This window comes from Dryobates pubescens, chromosome 20 (assembly GCF_014839835.1).
Source record: "Dryobates pubescens isolate bDryPub1 chromosome 20, bDryPub1.pri, whole genome shotgun sequence".
In the NCBI taxonomy this organism is placed as follows: domain Eukaryota; kingdom Metazoa; phylum Chordata; class Aves; order Piciformes; family Picidae; genus Dryobates; species Dryobates pubescens.
The window spans coordinates 20,503,025-20,519,772 of NC_071631.1; the positions used below are offsets into that span (position 1 = coordinate 20,503,025).

Sequence of the window (16,748 nt, forward strand, 5' to 3'; positions counted from 1 at the left end):
GGTCCCAAGTGAAGCATCTGACATGGCTGAGTTATCCCCTGAGCAGTTAGGAGATGACAATGATATGGCAGTGATGAGCAGAGGATCTGATAATGCTAATGACCTGCTAATGCTGAACAATCAGAACAGTTGGAGATGGGAATCAGCCCCCAAGGGAAGCAGGGGAGTCCCCTGCACTGCACACTTGGAAGACTCAGCTGGGCAGGGTGCTGGCCCAGCTCATTCCAGGCAGTGAGACTCTACCTCCAATCCTGCCTCCAGGTCTGGTGTCCCCAGCATAAGGACACAGAGCTGCTGGAGGGAGTCCAGAGGAGGCCACAAAGGTGATCCAAGGGCTGCAGCACCTCTGCTGTGAGGCCAGGCTGAGGGAGCTGGGGGTGTGCAGCCTGGAGAAGAGAAGGTGCCAGGGGGGACCTTAGAGCTGCCTTGCAACACCTGAAGGGGTCCTGCAGGAAGGCTGCAGGGGGACTTTTCCTAAGGGTGTTTAGAGCCAGGCCAAGGGGAATGGGTTGGAGCTGAGGGAGAGCAGAGGAAGAAGCTCTTTAATAGGAGGGGGGTGAGACCCTGGAACAGGTTGCCCAGGGAGGTTGTGGATGCCTCCTGCTTGGAGGTGTTCAAGGCCAGGTTAGGTGAGGCTGTGGTTCACCAAGGCTGGCTGAGAGGTGTCCCTGCCCATGGCACAGTGTTGGAGTAGATCATAGTATCATAGCATCAGTCAGGGTTGGAAGGGACCACGAGGAGCATCTAGTTCCAACCCCCCTGCCATGGGCAGGGACACCCCACACTAGATCAGGCTGCCCAGAGCCTCATCCAGCCTGGGCTTAAACACCTCCAGGGCTGGGGCCTCAACCACCTCCCTGGACAACCCATTCCAGGGCTTCACCACTCTCATGGGCAAGAACTTCCTCCTCACCTCCAGCCTGAATCTCCCCACCTCCAGCTTCATTCCATTCCCCCTAGTCCTATCACTGCCTGAGATCCTGAGCAGTCCCTCCCCAGCCTTCTTGTTGCCTCCTTCAGATACTGGAAGGCCACAAGAAGGTCACCTCAGAGCCTTCTCTTCTCCAGACTGAGCAGCCCCAACTCCCTCAGTCTGTCCTCACAGCAGAGCAGCTCCAGCCCTCTGATTTTGAGCTCCCTTCCAACCTAGGCTGTTCTAGGTTGACTGTCATCTAAAAAGCTTGGACCAGATGATCCTTGGAGTCCCTTCCAGCCTGGCACTTTGTGATCCCATGGTGCAGCTCAGCAGGATTCCTATCACTGAGCAGAAGCCAAACCTTTGCTGCTTCACAGGCCTGAGTCCAAATCTGTTTATCCTGCCCAGGGCTACCCAGGGGGTGTGGAGTCTCCTTCTCTGGAGATACTCAGAACCTGCCTGGATGCCTTCCTGTGTGATCTGCTCCAGGAGCTCCTGCTCTGGCAGGGGTTGGACTGGGCAATACCAAACAGGGAGGCTCAGCTGAGACACCTGAAGGCTCTGCAGCTGTTCAGAGACTTGGCCAGACTGGGAGCTGGGCACAGAGGAACCTCATGAGGTTCAACAAGGACAAGTGCAGAGTCCTGCACCTGGGAAGGAAGAATAAACTGCAGCAGTAGAGGCTGGGAGGTGATCTGCTGGAGAGCAGCCCTGGGGAGAGGGACCTGGGAGTGCTGGGGACAAGTTCTGCATGGAACAGCAATGTGCCCTGGGGGCCAAGAAGGCCAATGGGGTCCTGGGGGGCATTAGGAGTGTGTCCAGCAGAGCCAGGGAGGTTCTCCTCCCCCTCTCCTCTGCCCTGCTGAGACCTCACCTGGAATATTGCATCCAGCTCTGGGCTCCCCAGTTCAGGAGGGACAGGGATCTGCTGGAGAGAGTCCAAGGCAGGGCTCCAAGGATGCTGAAGGAACTGCAGCACTGCCTGGGGAGGAGAGGCTGAGAGCCCTGGGGCTGTTTAGTCTGGAGAGGAGAAGGCTGAGAGGGATCTGATCAATGTCTCTCAATAGCTGAGGGCTGGGGGTCAGGAGGCAGGGGCCAGGCTCTGCTCAGCTGCACCCTGGGATAGGCCAAGGGGCAGTGGATGGAAACTCCAGCCCAGGAGGTTCCACCTCGACATGAGGAGGAACTTCTTCCCTGGGAGGGTCCCAGAGCCCTGGAGCAGGCTGCCCAGAGAGGTTGTGGAGTCTCCTCTGGAGCCTTTGCAGCCCTGTCTGGATGTGTTCCTGTGTGACCTGAGCTGGAGTCTATGCCTCTGGCAGGGGGGGTGGACTCAAAGATCTCTGGAGGTCCCTTCCAACCCCTCTCATCCTCTGCTCCTGTGCACCAGCACTGTGCTAGTTGTTTAAAATCCTGGATCTTAAAGGCTGCCTCTGCCTTGGCCTGGCAGCTTCTAGGGCTGTGTCTCACCATGGGACTTTCCCCTCAGGCTCTCTGCTCTCAAGCTCAGGATTATTAAACTGACAGTGAGCCAAGGGAGCAATAATGGAAGAGGAAATTCCTGCAGAAAGTGCAATTTAGGAGGGCTTGATTAGACTTTATTGCAGTCATCTTCCTTTTATCCTTCTTCCTGACAAATTGTGAAGCTCTTCCAGTTCAAGGTTTTGCTGAATGCTCATTCTGAGGAGAAAGACACAAAGCTTGGCTCAGTTCTGGGTTTGCATCTGAAGGGGGTCCATGAGAAAGCCAGGAGGCCACTTCCACTTCTGGTGCCCCCAGCACAAGAATACATAGAATAAACCAGGTTGGAAGAGACCTTCAAGATCATCACGTCCAACCCATCAACCAATCCAACACCACCCAAACAACTAACCCATGGCACCAAGCACTCCATCAAGTCTTCTCCTGAAAACCTCCAGTGATGGCGACTCCACCACCTCCCCAGGCAGCCCATTCCAATGGGCAATCACTCTCTCTGTATAGAACTTTTTCCTAACATCCAGCCTGAACCTCCCCTGGTGCAGCCTGAGACTGTGTCCTCTTGTTCTGGTGCTGGCAGCCTGGGAGAAGAGACCAACATCCATCTGTCTACAACCTCCCTTCAGGTAGTTGTAGAGAGTAATAAGGTCACCCCTGAGTCTCCTCTTCTCCAGGCTAAGCAACCCCAGCTCCCTCAGCCTCTCCTCACAGGGCTGTGTTCCAAACCCCTCACCAACTTTGTTGCTCTTCTCCGGACTCGTTCCAGCAAGTCAACCTCCTTCCTAAACTGAGGGGCCCAGAACTGGACACAGGACTCAAGGTGTGACCTAACCAGTGCAGTGTACAGGGGCAGAATGACCTCCCTGCTCCTGCTGGCCACACTGTTCCTGATGCAGGCCAGGATGCCATTGGCCCTCTTAGCTGCCTGGGCACACTGCAGGCTCATGTTCAGCCTACCATCAACCAGCACCCCCAGGTCCCTCTCAGCCTGACTGCTCTCAGCCACTCTGACCCCAGCCTGTAACTCTGCCTGGGGTTGCTGTGGCCAATGTGCAGAACCTGGCACTTGGATGTGTTCAATCTCATGCCATTGGCCTCTGCCCATCTGCCCAGCCTGTCCAGGTCCCTCTGCAGAGCCTCTCTACCCTCCAGCAGATCAACTCCTGCCCCCAGCTTGGTGTCATCAGCAAATTTACTGATGATGGACTCGATGCCCTCGTCCAGATCATCAATAAAGATGTTAAAGAGCACAGGGCCCAGTACTGATCCCTGGGGCACACCACTGGTGCCTGGCTGCCAGCTGGATGTGGCACCATTCACCACCACTCTCTGGGCTCGGCCCTCCAGCCAGTTCCTAACCCAATGCAGTGTGCTCCCATCCAAGCCATGGGCTGACAGCTTGGCCAGGAGTTTGCTGTGGGGGACAGTGTCAAAGGCCTTGCTGAGGTCCAGGTAGACTACATCCACAGCCTGCCCCACATCCACCAGGCAGTCACCTGATCATAGAAGGAGATCAGGTTGGTCAGGCAGGACCTGCCCTTCCTAAACCCATGTTGGCTGGGCCTGATCCCTTGGCCATCCTCTAAAGAAGGAGCTGGAGCTGCTGGAGGGGCTCCAGAGGAGGCCACAGAGATGATCAGAGGGCTGCAGAACCTCCCCTGTGGGAACAGGCTGGGAGAGTTGGGGCTGTTGAGCCTGGAGAAGAGAAGGCTCCAGGGAGACCTCAGAGCAGCCTCCCAGTACCTGAAGGGCTGCAGGAGAGCTGGGGAGGGACTTTGGACAAGGGCTGGGAGAGACAGGCTGAGGAACAATGGCTTTGAGCTGGGAGAGGGAAGACTGAGAGTGGAGATGAGGAAGAAATTCTTTGCAGTGAGGCTGGGGAGACTCTGGCACAGGCTGCCCAGGGAGGCTGTGGATGTGCCCTCCCTGCAGGTGTTGAAGGCCAGGTTGGATGAGGCCCTGAGCAGCCTGGGCTGGTGGGAGGTGTCCCTGCCCATGGCTGGGGGTTGGGACTGGATGATCTTGAAGGTCCCTTCCAACCCAACCCACTGTTTCTGCTCTCATCCATCCCAAACCACTTTGTAGTGCCTGAGGCTGCAGGAGAAGTGACTTGGTGCTGGGGGTTAGGTTTGGTTTGGCACCCCCAGGGGAAGCGGTGCCCAGCTCTGCAGCTCTGCCCTGTGCCCTCCCTGCCCCGCTGCCCTCTGGGGGCTTCTCAGGCTCTGGCCTTCTGTGCATGTCACTAACAGCTTCTGTGTGCTGGAGTGGCTGAGTGTGTGCAGTGAGTGTGCAGTCAGGCTGTGGGGAGAGGAGGAGCTGGGATGGCTGCTTGCTAACATCTGTGTTTGTTTGTTTGCAACGCACAGCCCGAGTCACCCAAGCCCGCCAAGCACCAGGCAAGTGCCTCTCTTTCTGCTTTTACACTCGGCTCAGCCAGCTGCTGAATGCTCTGCTCTCCCTGCCTGTCACCTGGGGGAGCCCTGGGGAGCTCCAGAGCCAATGGCACACGCTGAAGTGGCTCTCAGAGTGGGCCAGGGAGCAGCTGACGGGCTCCTCAGCGCTCCAAGCACCTCTCACCACCCTCAGGTGATGTTTGTGTCCTGGAGCAGAAGGTTCATAGCTTCAGAGAATGGGTTGGGTTGGGAAGGGCCTTCAGGATCAGCCAATTCCATCCCCACTGCCATGGGCAGGGGCACCACCAGCCCAGCTTGCTCAAGGTCTCATCTAACCTGGCCCTGAACACCTCCAGGGAGGGCACAGCCACAACCTCCCTGGCAGCCTGTGCCAGAGTCTCCCCACCCTCACTCTAAGGGATTTAGAATAGAATAGAATAGAATAGAATAGATTTCTTCATCTCCAGTCTCAGTCTCCCCTCTCCCAGCTCAAAGCCATTGTCCCTCATCCTGGCACTCCCAGCCCTTGTCCAAAGTCCCTCCCCAGCCCTCCTTGGGCCCCTTCAGGTACTGGAAGGCTACTCTGAGTTCTGCCTGGAGCCTTCTCTTCTCCAGGTTGACCAAAAGCAACTCTCCCAGCCTGCCCCCTAGGGGAGGTACTCCAGCCCTCTGATCATCTCTGTGGGCTTCTGGACCCTCTCCAGCAGGCCAAGATGTTCACCCTCTCCCTAGCTGCCCCTCTCCATCTGTGCCCTGTGTCTGCTTGGGCAGCATGCTGCTGAGTGCAGAACTCTTAGAGTATTCAGCCAAGGACTAAAGGAAAGAGCTGCAGCAATGGAAGCTTCCAAATTCCACTGGAGAACATCCTGTTCTACCTGGATATGCTTAGAGCTTCTCTGATAACCTGAGAGGCTTTGCTCTCCACACAATCAATCAGCTCTGAAAGCCAGGCCTTCCCCTGGCTCTAGCACCAGTGGTGCAAGCAGCAAACAAATGAAGCTGGAAGAGGGGAGGCTGAGACTGGAGATGAGGAAGAAATTCTTTGGAGTGAGGCTGGTGAGACTCTGGCACAGGCTGCCCAGGGAGGCTGTGGCTGTCCCCTCCCTGGAGGTGTTGAAGGCCAGGCTGGCTCAGGCTTTGAGCAGCCTGGGCTGCTGGGAGGTGTCTCTGCCCATGGCAGGGGGTTGGAGCTGGATGATCTTGAAGGTCCCTCCCAACCCAACCCATTCTGTGAGGCTGCTCAATGTCTGCTCCCTTGGGCTTCAGCTGCCCTTACTCCTCAGGCTGTCTGGAGCCACTATGCAGGTAAAGGAAAGAGGTGGAGTAATGGAAGCTCCCAAACCCCTTTGGTTAACATCCTGCCCTAGCTGGGTATTTGGGTGGCTTCTCAGAGAACCTGCTTGGCACTTGCACCTCAGGTGTAGTCCCTCCTCCTGTGGCAGCAGTGGCCAGGCTGCTCCAGCCCAGCTTGCACAAGTGCTGTGGAGCTCCCAGTGAGGGAGACAAAGGGGAGGTGTGGGTGGTGCAAGTTGAGGGCAAGAGAGTGGATTGCTGCAAGAGAAATGCTCCCCTCTGAGCTGAGCTGGTACCTGATCCCTCTGAGCTGAGCTGGTACCTGATGCCTTTGGGCACAAGCCTTGAAACAAAGCTTTGCAGCTGCTCCCTGGGGTGGTGCAACCAAGGCTTTGGGAGCTGAGGAAGCCCCCATGAGTTAGTTCAGCTGGTTGTATTCTTCCTCTTACAGTGTGGCTTAGGGAGCAGTGGAAAGGAGAGGCATCAAAGGCCTTTCAAGCTGGGGCTGGGCTGTGGCAGTTGCATGGAGAGCTGAGCTGCTTTGCTAGCCTGTGGTGTCCCTGTCAGACTCTGGCCCCTCCAGCTCCCTGAGCCCATGGCCTCATGTGCAGAAGCTGCAGACAATCTGAGTGTTGAACTTAATCCTCCCTCCAGTGGAAGGGTTTGCACTCAAGTATTCCTCTGCTCCCAGAATAGAGCAGTGTTTAGTGTAAGCCTCCTGTTGCCTGAAGCTGGCCTGTCAGGCTGGAAGCAAACCATCTGCTGGCCAGCATCTTCCCAGCATCAGTGGGAAGGTGCTAATCCAGAAGTGTTGATACTGCCTGAACCATAACCATTAACATTTCTGTTCTGATGTCATCCTGAGCTCCAGAGTGGATCCCTGGTGGATGTGAGTAGCATGGAGCTGGCCCTGCCTCAGCCAGGTTCCACCACGAGCCCCTCCCTGGGCTGCTGGTGGCTCTGAAATGCAGACAGGAACCTCCTGGCCTTACCTGAATGTTGCCCTGCATGAGATCCTGCATGACTTCATCTGTTCCACAACACTGATGCTGCTTTTTCCAAGCTCTCTTTAGGTGCCTGTGCAGCAGAGATGTCCACAGGCCAAACTGGCATTCTTTCCAAGGGGAGAATTGGGGGTTGGCTCCAAGTCAAACCAGCTGACAAGGAAACCTGTAAAGGAGTCAGCAGTGTGCCCTTGGGGCCCAGAATGCCACTGGACTCCTGGGGTGCATCAGGAAGTGTGGCCAGCAGGGCAAGGGAGGTTCTCCTCCCCCTCTACTCTGCCCTAGGGAGGCCACATCTGGAGTCATTACTCCAGAGATGGGGAACCACTGGAGAGAGTCCAGCAGAGGCTCTGAAGATGCTGAGGGGCCTGGAGCAGCTCTGGGAGCAGCAAAGGCTGAGAACCCTGGGGCTGAGAGCCTGCAGGAGAGCAGCCCCAGAGGGCAGCTGAGCAATGCTCAGCAAGAGCTAAAGGAGCTGTGGGGGGCAAGAGGCTGGGGCCAGACTCTGCTCAGTGGTGCCCAGGGACAGCACAAGGGGCAGTGGGCACAGACTGGAAGCCAGGAGGTTCCATCTGAGCAGGAGGAGAAAGTTGTTTGTTGTGAGGGTGCTGGAGGCCTGGAGCAGGCTGCCCAGAGAGGTTGTGGAGTCTCCTGGTGTGGAGAGCTTCCAATCCCAGCTGGGCACTGTGCTCCTGGGTGCCCTGCTGGAGCAGGGGGTTGGACTGGCTGATCCCCAGAGCTCCCTTCCAACCTCCACCATGCTGGGGTTCTCTAAATTAGAAGCTGTTTAATGTAGGCTGAGAGCTTGGCTGGTTCTCAGTTATGGCTGCAAGTTGCAAACCCTGGCTGCTGGCTGTAGTCTGGGAGCCCTCTGCTCCTTCTCATAGCCTTCAGTCACATCACAGGACCCACCTGGAAGGGGTGATCATAAAAAGCAGCTACTGGGAACTCCAATGCATCCAGCTGGAGCATTTGAGTCAAATTCCTGTCTGAGAAGTTGTGCAGCAGACAGAGAGTTGGGGTTGTGCAGGCTGGAGAGGAGAAGGCTCCCAGGAGACCTTGTGGCCTTCCAGTATCTGCAGGGGGCTCCAAGAAAGCTGGGGAGGGACTTTGGAGGGTGTCAGGGAGGGATAGGACTGGAGGGGATGGAGAAAAACTAGGAGTGGGTAGATTCAGATTGGCTGTGAGGAAGAAGTTGTTCCCCAGGAGGGTGGTGAGAGCCTGGCACAGGTTGCCCAGGGAGGTGGTGGAAGCCTCCTGCCTGGAGGTGTTTGCAGCCAGGCTGGAGGTGGCTGTGAGCAACCTGCTGTGGTGTGAGGTGTCCCTGCCCATGGCAGGGGGGTTGGAGCTGGCTGAGCCTCGAGCTCCCTTCCAGCCCTGACAGTTCTGTGATTCTCTGAAGCTGGTGGTAGAGGGAAGGAGGGGAAAGGCTGTTCCAAGCCTGCAGTGAGATGTTTGAGGTGGCACAGGGAGGATGCTGTGTGGAGGAGTCAAGTGTTGGAGGCAGCCTGCTTCCCTCCAGGGGAGCTGGGCTCTGGGAAGGTAGCTGTGACTCACTTGCTGCCTTCCCTGCACATCAAGTGGTTTATTTCAGGCTGTGTACAGCAGGGCAGGGAGGCTGCTGGGGTTGGTACTGGGTGTCTGAGCAGGAGCTGACAGCATGGGTGGGAGAGGGGAGCAGCAGGAGTGGTGGGAGCAAATCCCTGCCCACTGCTGATGGATTCCCAGAGGAAGGGGGGAGCATGTAGATCAGATGTGTGTGTAGTGCTGAAGGGTCTGGAGAACAGGGCTGGGGAGGGAGCTGGGGTGGTTTAGTCTGGAGAAGAGGAGGCTGAGGGGAGAACTCTACAGCTCCCAGAAAGGAGGCTGGAGCTGGGTGGGTGTTGGTCTCTTCTTCCAAGCAGCTAGTGAGGGGACAAGAGGAAATGGCCTCAGGTTGCACCAGGAGAGGTTTAGGTTGGATGTGAGGAACAATTTCTTCCCCCAAAGGGTTGTCAGAGCCTGGCCCAGGGCAGTGGTGGAGTCCCCATCCCTGGAGGGGTTTCAGAGCTGTGCAGCTGTGGTGCTGAGGGCCATGGGGTGGTGGTGCCCTGGCAGTGCTGGGCTCATGGTTGGACTGGGTGATCTGAAAGGCCTTCTCCAACCAAAACAGCTCTGTGCTTCCCACAGGCATTTAGTTTTGCTGCAGCTGTGGAGTTTTTGGGTCACTGTAAAGGTCCTCCTGAGGCTGCAACGTTGGCAGCCCTGCCCCATGGGGCACTGGCACCGTGGCCTGGGCAGTGCTTGCTGGGCTCTGGGCTAAGCCTCTCACACCTTGATTTCCTCCTTAGCTCAGTATTCAGAGAGAATGTGGTCCCAAAGGCAATGCTTTTGGAAGTAGACAAGCCTGGAGCAGCTAACTTGAGGGTTCATTAGAGAGGGAGCAGCCATTGGTGTGCAGGAGAACTTGAAACCTATTTCCCTGTGCAAATCAAAGCCTCTTTGGGGGGTGAAGAAGGGAGCTGCAAATGCTCCTGGGTGAGGACTGACCTTGTGGAAGCCTTCAGGGACTTACCTTCCCTGTTCTTTGATGCTCACTCTGCTGCCTTTATTCCTCTGTGCTATAAATCATTGGGAAAAGCAAGTTTGGGAGGCACAAACATCAGCTTTGGAGGCCACATTTCAGACAGCTTTTGGGCTTTCCAAAGCCATCCCTCAGAGCAGGAAGGTAACCTCATCTTTTCCCATCTCCTGGGCTGATGGAAGCATCACAGACCTCCTCATGGCCTGCAGGGGTAGAAGCTGTTGTGCAGGTGCCTGAAGTCCTTTGGAGCTCTGCAGCCACTGGCTTGAGCTGAAATGTTCCCAAAAGGCACTGAACACACTGAGCACTGCTGCCTGAGCTGAGCAAGGGCAGAATGCTCTCTGGGTCTGTGCTGCTCCCCTCCCCTGCTGCCTGAGCTGAGCAAGGGCAGAATGCTCTCTGGGTCTGTGCTGCTCCCCTCCCCTGCTGCCTGAGCTGAGCAAGGGCAGAATGCTCTCTGGGTCTGTGCTGCTCCCCTCCCCTGCTGCCTGAGCTGAGCAAGGGCAGAATGCTCTCTGGGTCTGTGCTGCTCCCCTCCCCTGCTGCCTGAGCTGAGCAAGGGCTGAATGCTCTCTGGGTCTGTGCTGCTCCCCTCCCCTGCTGCCTGAGCTGAGCAAGGGCAGAATGTGCTCTGGGTCTGTGCTGCTCCTCTCCCCTGCTGCCTGAGCTGAGCAAGGGCAGAATGCTCTCTGGGTCTGTGCTGCTCCCCTCCCCTGCTGCCTGAGCTGAGCAAGGGCTGAATGCTCTCTGGGTCTGTGCTGCTCCTCTCCCCTGCTGCCTGAGCTGAGCAAGGGCAGAATGTGCTCTGGGTCTGTGCTGCTCCCCTCCCCTGCTGCCTGAGCTGAGCAAGGGCAGAATGCTCTCTGGGTCTGTGCTGCTCACCTCCCCTGCTGCCCTTCTGGCTTCTTCTCAGGTGCTTGCAGGTCAGAGGTTGCAATGGTCTGGACACAGAATACAGAATTAACCAGGTTGGAAAAGACCTCAGAGATCATCAAGTCCAACCTGTCACCCAGCACCATCTGATCAACTAAACCATGGCACCAAGGGCCTCAGCCAGGCTCCTCTTAAACATCTCCAGGGATGGGGACTCCACCACCTCCCTGGGCAGCACATCCCAAGGGCCAATCTCTCTTGCTGGGAAGAATTTCTTCCTCACCTCCAGCCTAAACCTCCCCTGGCACAGCTTGAGACTGTGTCCTCTTGTTCTGGTGCTGGGTGCCTGGCAGAAGAGCCCAACCCCCACCTGGCTACAACCTCCCTTCAGGGAGTTGTAGAGAGCAATGAGGTCTCCCCTGAGCCTCCTCTTCTCCAGGCTAAGCAGCCCCAGCTCCCTCAGCCTCTCCTCACTGATCTTAGAGCTCACTTCCAACCAAAACAATTTTGTTGTTTAGCTTGGATGCTAGGAGCAAGTTCTGTGGAGCAGCTCTGCTGTGAGCACAGGCTGAGGGAGCTGGGGGTGTTCAGTCTGGACAGGAGGAGCCTCTGGGGGAACCTCAGAGCTGCCTCCCAGTACCTGAAGGGATCCTACAGGAAGGCTGCAGAGGGACTTTACCCAAGGGTGTCTAGAGCCAGGCCAAGGGGAATGGTTTGAAGCTGAGGGAGAGCAGGGTTAGACTGGAGGTTAGTATGAGGGTGGTGAGACCCTGGAACAGGTTGCCCAGGGAGGTTGTGGATGCCTGCTCCCTGGAAGTGTTCAAGGCCAGGTTAGATGAGGCCTTGGGTAACCAAGTCTGGTTGAGAGGTGTCCCTGCCCATGCAGGGGGGTTGGAGTAGATGATCTCTGAGCTGCCTTCCAACCTAAGCCATTCTAAGTTTCTTCTCTCTGAGGGTGGTGGACTGCTGGAGCAGGTTGCCCAGGGAGGTGGTTGAGGCCCCATCCCTGGAGATCTTCAAGGTGAGGCTTGAGAGGGCTCTGAGCAACCTGATCTAGTTGGGAATGCCCCTGCTGCCTGCAGGGCATTTGGGCTGGATGAGCTCTGGGAGGTCCCTTTCAACCCAAACCCTTCTATGGCTCTCTGGGTTAGTGGTCATGGTGCTGTTGGGTTGAAGGTTGGACTGGATGATCTGAGGGCTGTTTTTTACCAACTGCAACAATTCTATGACTGACAGCAAGTCTGAAAAGGGAGATTCCAAAGGGTGTTGTCCAGTCCCTAGGTGGGAAGGTTCAGAAGCTCAACTTGGGAGGTTTAAAATAACCTTGCACTGAATCTTCAGCCTGTGCCCCTGGCTTCTCCTCTCCCCACTCCAAGTCTGTGCCTGGTTCCATCAGCCCAAAGTGGGACTTTCCTCGTCCATGTCCAGTGGTTTTCAACATCCATCAAGTCCTGTTGGTCCCCTCTCTGAGTGTGTCTCTGTGTGCTTCTGACAAACCATCCCAAAGCCACCCAAGAGCCCAGGGCCGCTCCGCAGGGGCTGGAGGAGGCTCTTTAGGAGTGAGGGGCGGAGGCTCAGCCCTGCTGAAGGTGCCCAGCCCTGGGGGAAATGACTGTTAGGAGGAAGCAGAATGTGGGACCCACCTCAGTGTTGCCTCAGTGTCGCTCTCTGCTCACCTGTGCTTTGTGTTTGCCTTGCAGGGGGAGCTGGAGCGGCAGCTGCTTCAGGCCAACCCCATCCTGGAGTCCTTCGGCAACGCCAAGACCGTCAAGAACGACAACTCCTCTCGCTTCGTGAGTGCCTGCTCCTCTCTCTGCTCCCCTGCCAGGGAGGCTTCCCCTGCTGGCCACTTCTCCAGTCACTCAGACTCTTGCTGTGTTCTTTCCTCCACCAATTCAGCTTCTCTTGCACAGGAGCAGAGGATGTGAGGGGTTGGGAGAGATCTCTGCAGATCATCCAGTCCAAGCCCCCTGCCAGAGCAGGGCCATGGAATCCAGCACAGGTCACACAGGAGCACATCCAGGCAGGGCTGGAAAGGCTCCAGGGAAGGAGACTCCACAGCCTCTCTGGGCAGCCTGCTCCAGGGCTCTGGGACGCTCCCAGGGAAGATGTTCCTCCTCCTGTTGAGGTGGAACCTCCTGGGCTGGAGTTTCCATCTATTGCCTCTTGGCCTATCCCAGGGTACAGCTGAGCAGAGCCTGGCCCCTGCCTCCTGACCCCCAGCCCTCAGCTATTGAGAGACATTGATCAGATCCCTCTCAGCCTTCTCCTCTCCAGACTGAACAGCCCCAGGGCTCTCAGCCTCTCCTCCCCAGGCAGTGCTGCAGTCCCTTCAGCATCCTTGGAGCCCTCCCTTGGACTCTCTCCAGCAGATCCCTGTCCCAGTGCTTACAGTGCTGCCTGTGCTGTGCTCACTGAAGGTGCAGCCCCCCTGGGCTTGGCTGCGCTGCTGTGACTTTTGGCCACTTGCTAACTTCAACTGTCCCTGAACCCATCTGGTGTTCAGAGGGTAACAAACACAACTGTGCCACAGAGCTGAGCTGTAACTAGCAAGAACAAATTTGGGCTGAATTGGCAGGAACAAAGAGAGCTGCTGGCTGGCAGTGGGGGTCAGTGTGGGCCCAGGTGGCCAAGAAGGCCACCAGCATCCTGGCCTGGATCAGCCACTCTGTGGCCAGCAGGAGCATGGCAGGGATTGTGCCTCTGTACTGGGCCCTGGTGAGGTCCCACCTTGAATACTGGGCTCAGTTTGGGGCTCCTCACTCCAAGAAGGACATTGAGAGGCTGCAGCAAGTCCAGAGAAGGGCAGCAAAAGTTGGGGAAGGGTCTGGAGAACAGGGCTGGGGAGGAGCAGCTGAGGGAGCTGGGGGGGTTTAGTGTGAAGAAGAGGAGGCTGAGGGGAGACCTCATTGCTCTCTGCAGCTCCCTGAGAGGAGGCTGCAGGGAGGTGGGGGCTGGGCTCTCCCTTGTAACAAGTGATAAAAGGGAAGAGCTACAAGTCACACCAGAGGAGGTTTAGTTTGGGCACATGAAGAAAGCTCTGTGCTGAAAGGGTTCTGAAGGCCTGGCACAGGCTGCCCAGGGAGGTGCTTGAGTGCCCATCCCTGGAGGTGCTGAGAAGATGCAGAGGTGTGGTGCTGAGGGCCATGGCTTAGCAGCAGCCTTCCTCTATTTAGAGGATGCTTGCTCTGAGTGATCTTTTCCAGCCCAAACTATTTTATGGCTCCAAGGTGCTGAGCACTCTTGTGTCTGGCTGGTGTTGTGGTTGGGTCAGTGCCTGCTGTTTGGTGGCAGATAACCACCTCTGATGTGCTCTATTGTTTTAGCAGTGGGGTGGAACTAGGGGTGAGGAGCTAAAAACCACTTCTGAAACTTCCTCTCCTTTGAAGGGGGGAAAAAAAACCCCCAGGCTCCTATTTCAGGGGGAGATGTTTGCAGCCCAGCTCTGGGGCTCTGGAGGAGCTATTAAATCTCTTTTCCTGTGAGAACAGAGCTCAAATTCACAGAACAACTGAAAGATTTCTTGGCTGCCTCAATGCTTCAGCAGTTGCTTGGATTTATGATGCATGAACTCAACTCCAGTGATAAGGACTCTGGAAGACTCTCTGCCTCAATCCCTTCAAGTGCCTTTGCAGTCAGGAAGGGAGAGCAGAGTGCTGCTGAAGTTCAGCTTTGATCATTTTATAGCCATGTTGTGGTCCTCAGTGCTTGCTGCTGCTGCCTGCTGGCTACAGGATTTGACACATCAACAGGTTCCCCTCTGCAGTGGTTCCATGTTCAGCTCTGGAATGCATCAAAGGTTCTCCTGATTTCACTGCTTCACTGATTCCAGCAAGCTGGGAGGGCCCCTCAAAGGGCATCTTGTCCAAAGCCCACTCCCCCACCAGCAGGGCCACCTCCAGCTGGGTCAGACTGCCCTGGGACACATCAAGTCTGCTCTTGAATGTCTCATGGGATGGGGCCTCAACCACATCCCTGTGTCTCACCACCCTCATTGTGCAGGCATCCTCCTGATGTCCAGCCTAAATCTCCCCAGCTCCAGTTTCAAACCGTTACCCTTCCTCCTATCACTCCAAGCCCTTCTGAACAGTCTCTCCCCACCCTTATTCTCAGTCCCCTTCAGATGCTGAAATGCTGCTTGCTCTCAGGTCTCCCTGGAGCCTTCTCTTCTGCAGGCTGAGCAGACTCAACTTCCTCACCTCATCCTTGTATGAGAAGTGCTCCAGCTCTCTGATCATCTTTGTGGCCCCTTCTGGACCCCCTCCTCTTCCTGTGCTGAGGGCCCCCTAGCTGGGGAGAGCACTGCAGGTGAGGCCTCAGCAGAGCAGAGGGGCAGAATCCCTTCTCTCCACCTGCTGGCCACTCTGCTTTTGATGCAGCCCAGGCTGCCATTGCCTTTGACTGAGGGGCTTCCTCCCTAGCTGCTGTGGAGCATCTGGTTTGTGTTACTGCAGTCTGCTGGCTTGGACATAATCACTGGGGTGGCTCCAGCTCTATTTTTAGCCAGCAGCCAGCATAATGCACTCCAGATGGTTTTATCTCATGCAGAAAAAATCAGCTTTGCTAACAACCATTGGAAAACCTGCTTTCAAGAGTTGATCCATCCTCCCCCCAAGTGGGAAGTGCTGTTCCTCAGCCCATGCAGGCTTAGCAGGCTTCAGCCTGCAGCAGGGATGTGCCAGCCTGCTCCCTGCTTGCTGCTAAGGCCAGAGAGGAGTGAAATAGGGCTCCTGTCCAATCAGTTCTTTCCCCCCCTCCTCTCTCTTCTGCCATAAGCAGTGTCTCAGGAAAGGAAGGCTCCAGTTTGCAGTGCATTGGCTGCTGTCTCAGTATCACAGTATCACCAAGGTTGGAGGAGACCTCGAGGATCATCCAGTCCAACCTGTCACCACAGACCTCATGGCTAGACCATGGCTCCAAGTGCCACATCCAATCCTCTCTTGAACACCTCCAGGGATGGGGACTCCACCACCCCCCTGGGCAGCACATCCCAATGACGAACGACTCTCTCGGTGAAGAACTTTCTCCTCACCTCGAGTCTAAACCTCCCCTGGCACAGCTTCAGACTGTGTCCTCTTGTTCTGGTGCCTGGGAGAAGAGACCAACCCCCACCTGGCTACAGCCACCTTTCAGGGAGTTGGAGAGAGCAATGAGGTCTCCCCTGAGCCTCCTCTTCTGCAGGCTAAGCAACCCCAGCTCCCTCAGCCTCTCCTCACAGGGCTGTGCTCCAGACCCCTCCCCAGCCTTGTTGCCCTTCTCTGGACACCTTCCAGCAGCTCAACATCTTTCCTAAGCTGAGGGGCCCAGAACTGGACACAGGACTCAAGGTGTGGCCTGAGCAGTGCTGAGCACAGGGCACAATGACCTCCCTGCTCCTGCTGGCCACACTGTTCCTGATGCAGGCCAGGATGCCATTGGCCCTCTTGGCCACCTGGGCACACTGCTGGCTCATGTTTAGGCAGCTGTCAATCAGCACCCCCAGGTCCCTCTCTGTTTGGCAGCTCTCAGCCACTCTGACCCCAGCCTGTAGCTCTGCATGGGGTTTCCATGGCCAAAGTGCAGCCCCTGGCACTTGGACTTGTTGAATGCCATCCTGTTGGCCTCTGCCCATCTGTCCAGTCGGTCGAGGTCCCTCTGCAGAGCCCTTCTGGCCTCTAACTGCCCAACATCTGCTCCCAGCTTGGTGCCATCTGCAAACTTGCTGATGACTGACTCAATGCCCTCATCCAGATCATCAGTGAAGATGTTCAAGAGCACAGGCCCAGCACTGATCCCTGGGGCACAGCACTGGTGCCTGGCTGCCAGCTGGCTGTGGCACCATTCACCACCACTCTCTGGGCTCAGCCTCCAGCCAGTTCCTAACCCAGCTCAGAGCTGCTGTCCAAGCCATGGGCTGACAGCTTAGCCAGCAGTTTGCTGTGGGGGACGGTGTCAAAGGCCTTGCTGCAGTCCAGGCAGACCACATCCACAGCCTGCCCCACATCCACCAGGCAGTCACCTGGGCATAGAAGGAGATCAGGTTGGAGAGGCAGGACCTGCCCTTCCTAAATCCATGTTGGCTGAGCCTGAGCCCTATCCAATCAGTTCTTTCCCTCCCTCCTCTTCTCTTCTACCAGAAGCAGTGTCTCAGGACAGGAAGGCTCCAGTTTGCAGTGCATTTGCTGGGTTGAGAGCTGGCTGATGCCTGGGCTCAGAGGGAACTCCAGCTGGTGGCTGCTCACTGGTGGTGC

General features: G+C 56.6%; 1 protein-coding gene across 1 annotated transcript in view; it reads left to right on the top strand.

The window, feature by feature from the left end:
- MYH10 (myosin heavy chain 10) overlaps positions 1-16,748 on the top strand; it is a 154,935-nt gene that overhangs the window by 70,630 nt on the left and 67,557 nt on the right. Inside the window, exon 6 of the mRNA XM_054171087.1 lies at positions 12,219-12,311. Within this exon, the coding sequence (XP_054027062.1) occupies positions 12,219-12,311 (93 nt within the window). The remainder of the gene's footprint in view (positions 1-12,218; positions 12,312-16,748) is intronic.